Source organism: Mastomys coucha, unplaced genomic scaffold, assembly GCF_008632895.1.
Source record: "Mastomys coucha isolate ucsf_1 unplaced genomic scaffold, UCSF_Mcou_1 pScaffold1, whole genome shotgun sequence".
NCBI classification, from domain to species: Eukaryota; Metazoa; Chordata; class Mammalia; order Rodentia; family Muridae; genus Mastomys; species Mastomys coucha.
This window is the reverse complement of record NW_022196891.1, coordinates 74,539,853-74,549,960: the sequence shown is the minus strand read 5'-3', so window position 1 is coordinate 74,549,960 and position 10,108 is coordinate 74,539,853. Positions and strand designations below refer to the sequence as shown.

Below are 10,108 nucleotides of genomic sequence, written 5' to 3'. Positions count from 1 at the left end.
GCAATGACGAAGGGGAGGGATAGCTCTAATGGTGCGTTACTTAAATATGTTTTAAAATGAGAACTCAAACACTAAAACCTTTTGAGTGCTGGTAAGAAGAACGGACACACACAGCTCATCTTGAACAACTGAATGTCTGCTAATTCAATTGCCTAGACTTCCACTCATTAGCCAAACAGTCTTCCAGATTAAGACATCCGGTCTCCTTCAATTTTCCACTTAAAGCCAGAATGTGGGAGGATGGATAAAATCACGCATGGTAAGTGACTTGCATTGTGTATGGGTTAGTAGCTGTGCCGCTTACTATGAGAACCTACCTTTGCCACGACAAGTTCTTTGCATTCACAATTTCTAGGGAATTATCTCAAGTCTTGATCTACACTGGAGAGATGGGTCCTATTTTTCAATGTGCATTTACTGTCTTCTTAAATAGTGAGAGTGTGCACATTTTTGTTTGGGTAACCCTAAAGCAGTCTAATAGTTCATAAACTGAGTAAAACTTGATATTAAAATGAAGATGCCATGCACTATACCAACTTCAAAATCTGTTGTGCGACTATAATACAAAAAGCACACAGGGAATTCTCAGTTCATATAATTTATTGCAGTTAGCACACAGTTTAAAAATTCACCAACACACCAATAGTACAAAACTAAACAGCATTATAAGTTATTCCCCCTCAGGAAATAAAACATACTATGATTGTCAAAGCTAGATGTCAGTCTAAGATTTAGAACAAAGGAAGAATGTGAAACTAAGAAAAAGAAAAAGCAATCACTCACAATGACCACAAAAAAAAAATCCAAAAAAGTCCGTTCTTTCACAGACATTGATTGTCTTCTCTAAATTAATAAAGATTATTTTAACATAAACTGTATTAAAAAAAAAAACTAGAAACTCTTCAAGTAACTAAAGATAATGCTCCAAGGCCATTTTCACAGCTTTTTTTTGTTTGTTTGTTTGTTTGCTTTAAATGCCATTACAGCCAAATTAACATACGTTTGACCAAATATTTCCAAAACAGTCCAGCAACACACAATGGAGTTTTCCATTCAGTATCTTAAGCACAAAAATAGGCTATGTTTACAGTAGTTAAGGCGATCAAATTTTTAAACAAAAGCAATTAAAAAAGAAAAAGGGAAAAACAACAACCGTTTTCCATGCTACTCCCATAGACCTTATTTGTAAGTGCAAGACAGGAAAACAAACAGTGTGCAAAATGCTTCTGCCCTGTGCGCTGGCCATCAGAACCACACGTCGGGCTGCAGCCTCTGCTGCCGATACACAGTCTACTAACCCCTTCCCCATGTCAATCAAGGCGGCTCAGTCCTTTCAGCCTGGGGCTTTTTCAGTCCATAGAATCTTTTCATGAGTTAGGGGGTAGGGGCAAGGAGAGGAAATAGGGGAGAAAAAGAAAAGGGAAGCAAAAAGGAGGGAGAGAGAGAGAATGACCTATGACCTATTGTCAATTTGTGCAGTAGTTATTCTAAAAACACTCGGCTGGGTACGTGTGTACACCTAAACTCTGAGCTGGCATGGGTTCTGTGCAATTACAAGTGTGGTATGAATGCACACTGCACATGCAATTCTTTAAGCCGTTTGTAAACATTTATATGTTCCTTGTAATGTAGCGAAGTTATCAATTTGCAGCTTAAGTTTTTATTCAGCTTAACAGTTTCAAACTTAAAGACGTGGGAAAAGTCAATTTAAATTATATAAAATAAAAATAAAAATAAAAACAGTGCATTTATGTTCTTCGTAACACCAGTTTTTTTCCCAAATGGTGCTATTTTTTTCTAAGGAAATTAAATAATTTTAAACTCACTCGTTAAAGTTATACAATGCAAACAAAGACAAAAAATATATTGAAACTCATGCATTTCTGTAGCGTTAATATTTACTTTTCAAGACTCAACTAAGAGCATCAACACAACCTGTCAAGTTCTTTGACACCCCCCCAGCCCGTGTAATCAATTACAGTATACAAGAACAGTAATTCACATTTTAAACACACAGTTCAACACTGCTGAAGCTGCAATATCCTTTTTCATCTCAAGCAAACCTTCACAGAGACAGCCCCAGTGACCCAGTGTACTGTCAGATTTCTCTCACTGGGGACCATCAGAAAACCAGAAGTTGCCACAGAAAGTTTTAAGTCAACTGCTTGTTTAAAAATAGATAATCCAGCATTTCAGAAATTTTCCATTTGGGTCTAAAAGCATTCAGGTTTCCAACAGCCAGAAAATATTCATGCAATTTGAGACATATAAAGAGGCTAATAAACTGGAGGGGATTTCTACTCTGAAAACAAAACAAAACAAAACAGTGTGGAGCACAGGGAAAGCGCTCAAGACAATGCAGTGTGTACAAAAGTAAGCCATGTGAAAGCGTTGTGTGACAGAACCGTTGGTTGAGAAGGTTTTATTGGCTAACTTGGCCTAACCCTCAAAAGAAAGACAGCTCTCTACTTGTGACTTGCTCTAGTTTCTTTTATCAGATGCTAAATTAGTGAGATTCTCATGCTATTATTCTAAAGTGCAAAAACAAGTTAAGATCCCAACTTTTCAGTTCCAGGAAACAAGACTGCTTTTAGACCGTACCACAACTATATAGAGATCTATGTATATATATGTATATATATATATATTATTTATATATATATATATAAAATTATTTCCAAAGTTCTTGAGAGCTATCTTCTAAGGTCCAGTCTCTGACAGTGGGCAAGCTCAGTGCTTCACTTTTGACCGACAAGGAGTTCACCAACTCACAGTGGAACTTGCGGATGTGTCTGTACAGGTCTCCGGACTGCGTGAACCTTCGCTCGCACCACTTGCAGGCATGGGGCTTCTCACGGGTGTGCACCACGGCGTGACGGCTCAGGTTGTGCGAGTACTGGAAACTCTTGCCGCACTGGGTGCACGTGTAGGGCTTCTCCCCGGAGTGAGTCCTCTCATGACGCTTGAGGGTGTACATGCAGGAGAAAGTCTTCCCACACAGGGAGCACGTGGGCACATTGACATCGGTGGCAGGCTTGCTGCGGATGCCATCCTGCTCGCGGAAGTGCGTGCTCAGGTGGATCTGCAGGATGTGGGGGCTGGGGAAGACTTTGTTGCACAGGGGGCACATGAAGATCTGGCCGGCAGGGCTCAGGATATTGGAGACATAGGGAAGCAGACTGCTCTCCATGCCCCCTTCCACCTGGACCCGCTCGCTCTCTGGAGTCATCATCTCATCATCGCTGGCTTTGTCGTCCCGATCCAGCTCCCTTAAGACCGAGTCCTCCCTCAGAGGAGCCAGGTGGGCCGGCTCATACTGTACCCTGTTGTTAGTGCTCACACTCTCTTTCACAGTGCTATGTTCCATGTCATAGTCATTAGTGCCAACATCACTCTCATCACAGGACGCCTCTTTCTCCACCTTCACCTGCACCAGGTTGCTTCTCAGCACGTCCTGTGAAGAGAAATAAGAGCTGTTCAGATTTTCAACTCCTGAAAGGCTGGACTTGACAGACAGGTCCAGCACACAGTCAACATCTGCCGAATCCCTCACGGAGGTGACAGACCTCTGGGACAAAGACTCTGTTGAGCTGCAGGGGCTGGCTACTGTTTTTCCAGCTGCTGTGGCGTGTGGCTCGGCCTCTCCGCCAGCCTGGGGGATGCCTGCTGAGTCTGAGGGCAATCGCATCCACATGTTCCCAGGCTCAGCTGCCAAGTCCCTTTTGCTGGGTAGAATGTTCAATTTGTCATCTTCGCCTTCATCTTCATCACTGGGCAGGTCACCTGCCATGTGGCTGCTGCCGTCTGACAGGCTCTCGACTTTATCCGAACAACTTGAAGCATCTTCTTCTTTTTTGGTGCTGTCTGCCTCTGTGGAGGCTTTCTCTTTCAGCTTCTTTTTGCAGACTTTGACAATGTCATACATGTGGAGGTAACTGGCAGCTGCTAGCACGTCCTCAATGGGCAAGTCTTTGAACTGGAGTTTCCCTTCGTACATGAATTCAAGCAGGAGAGCGAAAGCGGGGGCTGTCACAATGTCGCTGTTCAGATGAACAATGTCTCTTTTGTCCAGCTGGTCCTTGTAAAAGAGGTGGAAATACATGCTGCATGAAGCCAGTACAGCTCGGTGTGCCCGGAACTGGGCATCTCCCACCAGAACAGTGCAGTCACAAAGAAAGCCCTGGTGCCTCTGCTCGCTCAGACACTGCAGCAAATGTCTGCTGTGGTCTGGAAACTCCATACTGTCTTCATAACCTGGGGAAAGAGGAGTTTTTCGTTAGAGCCTAGTCAGGAATTTAGACTCTAGTCCCCACTTAAAAAATATCTGTCTTAGTGGTGGAGAGTTACATGTCTGAATTTTAAATCAGGCTCACCCCCCAAGGACTCCCAAGTCATACATTCAACCTAAATGCACTCGCCAAGTACTCGCTCACCCCTCTCAGAACTCCTGGTCAAGTTTAAAGCCTGCCTCTAGCTTATTACTGAGAACAACAATTCAGATCTCTTCCAGGAATTTAACTAGCAACTCATCAAATGACATCCCACAAAACCTAAAAGACAGCTTTAACTTCAAAGGGAAAGAACTCATAATATCAGGCAAAGTCTCACACAAATTCTGGAAGAGTCAAGAAGACATGTCCAGCTATTCTTTGTATCACTTCTGATACCCGACTACTTAGAAAGCACAGACTGAACACACACATTTGGCTGAATTAAGGGGAAAAAAAATGAAATTGCATAATTAGTCCAGAAATCAGCAAACAACTTACTTTTAAAGTCAGAGTGTTACAACAACAAAAGCCCTGTGTATAAGAACAGATGTTGGTGCTGTAAGATCTGCAGGTACTGCACACACAGAAGATCAGACAGAACTGCACTGACAGATGGGAAAGATCATCTTTACTATGAACAAATCCAAACACTTTAAAAATGAATGGGGGGGGGGGTGTCTGTTTCTCTGTAGATCCTCTACTTTAACATTAGCAACCAGAGGCTGTTAACTCTGAAAATTTTCATCTGAACTTTCATCTGCTATTGGGCAAAAGAAACTTCATATTAAAATTAATCAAACTTTTACCACTATAAAATGAGGTGCAAAAACTTTGTAGGTTAAATATTTAGTATTTTTTTAAAGCCTTCCTAGAAAAAACAAAATAAACTTTTTTCTAGCTCTGCCTTAAGTATTCAACAGAAAATCCTTTGTTTCAATAATAACTTGATATATTTTGTTTTCTCAGCACCTTCTATTCTCCCAGTTAGGCATCTCTGCCATGTTTTCTGGCAAGGGAGGAGGGTAAAAGAAGGGAAGGCAAAGATCGGTCAAAATTCATCTCCAGTGGCTAGAACTCCCTTAAGATCAGCAGAACTCACTTCCCCATCCTGGGACCAAAGGCAGAGCTCCCCACCATCTACCTCAGCAAGTGCATCTGAGGATGGATATGAAGTTAATATTCAGAAACGACTTCTCTCTTCCACACTATACTGAGACACAGTGAAACTTTCATCCTAACCCCGATACCTTCTGAAAGACACCACCAACAGAATAAACCAAGATTTACAATACAATCACTTTAAGTGCCCCACAGCTAACATCAATCCTAATCCTTGAGAGGGCTAAAAATAAAGATTGGAGGGCAGCTCACAAGGTAGCCGTGATCAAATTAGGAGGCTGAGAGGACAGAGAGGGACGAAGAAGGAAGCTTATAAACATCTGATCCAGCTGACTGTGGCCATATGGCAGCTGCTGCCCAGATAAAGAGATTAAGAATAGAGGAGTGCGATTACAGCTGTCTGGCCAATTCAGGCAGCTCACATCTACAAGTTCTAAATTAGTCGCTAGCACAAAAACTCCTGCAAATAATTATTGTTATGTTCAAATAAAAGATCTCTTAAATATATATTTGAAAGAGAAATAAGGAAACTGGTCAAACTATTCTCCTAAGAACAGAAGTTCTCTTTCTTTCTTCCTTCCTTCTTAAAAAACAAAAAACAAAACAAAACAAAACAAAAAACCCCAACAACAAAACCCCTTGGGTTTCAAAAGCACTCCAGCTGTATGCTGCTCTCAGTAGTGCTTGCCGAATGTTTTGAAGAATAAAGTTTCACAGTGGAATTAATTACACAACCTAGCTTCTTAACCAGAATAATCTTCTCGTGGAAGTTTGAAAGCTGGATTCCAGACAGTTTACTATTTCTGCCCCCCTCAAGCAAAAGGACCTAAACAGCAGTGAACAAAAGACATCTTAATCCACAGTGATCCCCAAAGCCATATTCCAAAGCGTTTCTTACCATCTGAAAACTTGAAATATTTCTGTGTATTAAAGTTATTTACTTGCTCAAATAGAAGGAATAAAACTGTAAACCAAGCAAGCCCAAGACTTTCAACTCCAGTAAGACCATCACTTCACGCTCAATTTCACATATTATTCATAAAGTGGATTAGAAAAGTAATGTGATTTAAAAAAAAAATTAGATAAAACAACCAAACACAAAGATGGTCAACCTAATCTCCTGCTACTCCTACCTTTAGGACACATAAACTTGATTAAGTCCTTCCCTCCGAGTCTTGCTGGCTGCAGTCTGTTACATCGGTGGAAAAAAAGCAGACTAAGAGAGACAGATGCAGAGTGGAGATGATGTTGGAGAGGAATGAGGTACCTTCTCCAGCACAGAGCCGCACACACTAACTCCCTGTCTGTGTGTTAGAATAAAAGGCTGAGGGATGGCAGGCTGTCAGCTGCTCTGACATCATCTTCAGATGGAAATGCTACCTCCAGCTGTGCTCCCTTAATGCCATATGCTACTCCTCTACACTCCTGCCACCAGCTTTTTCTTAGGAGAACTTTTCTCTTCTGTTAGTATAAACAAAATACTTCAAAGTCTTCCTTTTCCCCCCCAAACTTTCTAACAGAAGAAATTGAAAAACTCAGCATATGGAGTCCTACTGTATTTATGGAATCGCAACACTTCTGCCTCAAGTTGGTGGACTGGCTTACATATGACAGCACACTCGAGCTCGGTGCTATTCAGGAAACCCACATTCACTTTTATTCAACTCCAACGTCTAGTTTCAAAGGCAGCTTGGGGATATTTTTAAACCAACCCATTTGACATCTCTAGTCCCATTTCAACATTATTACAGCATGTTTTTTTTTTCTCCCCTTCCCCTGCGGAGATAATGGCAGACATCTCCGAAATGTTGGCAGACTTATTAAGAACTATTACTTCAGCGTGGTTCACCTTATTGTTTTACTCTTACCTAAGCAACTTATCTGGAACTACCTCCCAGGAAAATAGTTCACACTGCTACCGTTACTGCAAATTTCCACTTCTCAGCATCAACAAACTCAAACTGCACTTCTGAAATCCTGGAAAGTATTTCAGTTCAATGAGGCAAATTAATAAACTGACAAAACCTCCTACAGTCCCTTAGAATGGCTGTTTGACCACACATCTCCTCTTCCTGCTCAGAAAAGTCGTCACTTTTGTCTTGCCCTTGGTCTCTCTCACTTTGGGGAAAGGGGACTGTGATCACCAGGTGCGTTGGGAGGCCGAGTGTAGAACTTTTTTGGCTACAGTTTGTGGATCTTTTCTAATGGCTGATGAAATGTTAATGTAACCAGGGGGCTGGGTCGCTGGGTGCCCTGCAAGGTGCTGCGACCTCTATGAATATCAGACACATCTCCACCGACCCTTGGGAGGTTGGGGAGTAGAAAAAAGAAGTTGGGGCCTGAGGGACAGGCGTCCCAACCCAGGCGACAACCACTTAGGCTCGCCTTAGAAAACAGAGGCAGGGAGCTAGAGAACAAAACCCCAACTGTGTCCTGCTCTCGCTCCCGAGTCACAAACCTAACTTTCTCTAACTTCGCGGTGAATGACATAATTCTCAACTCGTTCGGGAGGCACTCTGTGCAGATAGATACATTACTTCCCTGCCACACACACACACACACACACACACACACACACACACACGCACGCACACAAACACACCCTCTTTTCCACAGATGCCCTCGCCCCATCCACTATATCCGACATTAATCACCCCGTTTACCCAGTGGGGTGGTGGTGGGGGTGAGTGACAGTTTAATGAGTCCCAAGCACCGCAATGGCCCGAAGACATCCACTCCACCGACCAACCGGTCCAGCGCTACCGCGGACCCTCAGAGGTTCCGGGAGGTTCGGGGGTTTGTTTTTTGAGAAGTGGGGGCAGGGTGCCCCCGGGTGTGTGTGTGTGTGTGTGTGTGTGTATGTGAGGTTCGGGGGACAGGGGTGGGAGAAGAGATGCAAATCTTCGCACAGTTCGCGATGCCTAAAGCACTCAGGGAAAGAGGAAGGGTGAAACCACGGGGAAGAAGGTGCAGGGCAGAGAGAGCCGGTGCAGCAGGAAAGCACCTTCCACGACGGCGGAGAAAACAAGACTCGGGTCGCGGCAACAACAAAAGAAAAGTCGCAAAGAAGCGGCGCGGCGACCGCTCCCCCGCCGCCGCCGCCGCCGCGCGCCAGCCCCCGGGGCCTCCCGGCAACCGCAACCCGGGCGCCGCGCCCTCCCCCTCCCCCGGCCCTGCAGCTGCACCGGCCCCGGAGCCGCGGCCGTCCCGGGCGCTGCAGCTGCGGCGGCCCGGCCCCCTCCCCCGCCCGCTCGCCCGCCCGCCCGCCCGCCCTCCGCACCGGGAGGCGCCGCCGCAGCTGCACCGAGTCCGCCCCGCGCCGCAGCTGCACCGGCCGGGGAGCGCGGCCAGGCGAGGCGAGGCGAGGCGAGGCGAGGCGAACCCGCACCGCCTGCCCTCCGCCGCACTAACTAACTCCGCCCGGCGGGAGCCCACGGTCGGCAGCGGGGCAGGGCGGGCGCGGGGACTCACACGGAGCGGCCCGAGTCGCCGCGTCCCCGCCGCGTCCTCCTCCTCCTCCTCCTCCTCCTCTGCCGCCGCCGCCGCCGCTGGACTTGTGGGCGTCCTCCGCCGGCCCCCGCCCGCCCGCCCGCCGGCCCCGGCCCGGGCCCCGCGCGCCCCCGCCGCCCCCCGCCCGCGCTGGCAGCCTGAGGCGCGCGGCCGAGCCACAGGGCCCCACTCTTTCAACGGCTCCCCATGGCAGCAGCCCAGCGGCGGCCGCAGCCTGCCAGACGCACGGGCGGGAGCGGGCGGGCGGGCGGGCGGGCGAGCGCGGCGCCGGGCCGGGGGGCGGGGCGGGCGGGGCGCGGGCGGGGGGCGGACGACGCACACGCACGCACGCGGCGGCGCGGCCCAGATGTGGCCCCGCCCGGACGGGCCGCCCCGTTGCCGGCCGCTCCGCGATTGAGCGAAAGCGGCGGGGCCCCGGTCTCTGGCCCGCCCCCCGGCCTCGGTGGCGCCCAGTAGGAGAGCGGCGTTCCGGGAGGGCGGAGAAGCGGCGGGACTGACGGGGCGGCTCGACCAATAGGAGTGGCGGTCTGGAGCTGCCGCCCGCGCGCGCCAATCGCAGGCGGCGACTGTTGGGTGGGCGTGGCCTTCGAGGGGGAGGGGGGCGGAGCTCGCGGACCGCGGCGGCCGCGGCGGCGGCGGTGGCGGCGGCAGTGGCTCCCCTCTGGGTGACTTGGCCGTGAGAAAGTGAAAGGAGCCCGCGGGCGGCGGCGACAGCTGCGCGGGGAGGGGCCTGCTTCCAGGCTGGAGACGAGCGCGCTCTGGGGGTGTGGAGCGAGCGGGTCCGCGTGCACCGCGACGGCCATAAGTATACTTTTTTCTCGGGGCAGGTGTCCCGGGGAGGCCGAGCGCGCGGGGCCGCAGCTGGCCAGGGCCAGCCTGGGGCCGCTGGGTCTGGCCCTCCTGCGGGGCTCGCCCCGGTCGCGTCCTCGGGGACGCGCCGCCTCCGGCCTGCCGTGTCGGTCGCCAGGTGCATGCGGGCTGCAAGCTCCTAGCGGCTGTGAGAGGCGCCTTTCCCCGGCGTCCTCAGTTCTAGTTGCAGCTGCGTTTCTTTTCACGATCTCCCCCCACGCGTCCCGTCTGTACTCTCCGTGACAAGCCGAGACATTGCCCCGAGATCAGTCTTAGACCTTTCCAGTGAGATGGAGACTTGGTAGACGCTTTTACTCTGTTCCTTAATTGGTGCGTGAGGAGGCACGGCTTTGTAAGGG

The 10,108-nt window shown here is 48.6% G+C and overlaps 1 protein-coding gene across 9 annotated transcripts; it reads right to left on the bottom strand.

Moving 5' to 3' along the window:
• Positions 1 to 582: 582 nt before the first annotated feature.
• Positions 583 to 9,127, bottom strand: Zbtb18 (zinc finger and BTB domain containing 18). Of its 9 annotated transcripts, none has more exons than XM_031390886.1 (3): positions 8,862 to 8,969; positions 7,259 to 7,367; positions 583 to 4,254 (listed from the first exon to the last, which is right to left on the bottom strand). In XM_031390886.1, exon 3 carries the CDS (start codon positions 4,238 to 4,240, stop codon positions 2,672 to 2,674), a length of 1,569 nt encoding a protein of 522 aa, XP_031246746.1. In that variant the 5' UTR covers positions 4,241 to 4,254; positions 7,259 to 7,367; positions 8,862 to 8,969; the 3' UTR covers positions 583 to 2,671. The 9 variants fall into 9 exon arrangements, with proteins under 9 accessions (XP_031246746.1, XP_031246752.1, XP_031246762.1 ...); XM_031390892.1 differs by lacking the exon at positions 8,862 to 8,969 and adding an exon at positions 8,054 to 8,388; XM_031390902.1 differs by lacking the exons at positions 7,259 to 7,367; positions 8,862 to 8,969 and adding an exon at positions 6,524 to 7,229 and having other exon boundaries at positions 583 to 3,454; positions 3,567 to 4,254.
• Between the last annotated feature and the right edge of the window lie 981 nt (positions 9,128 to 10,108).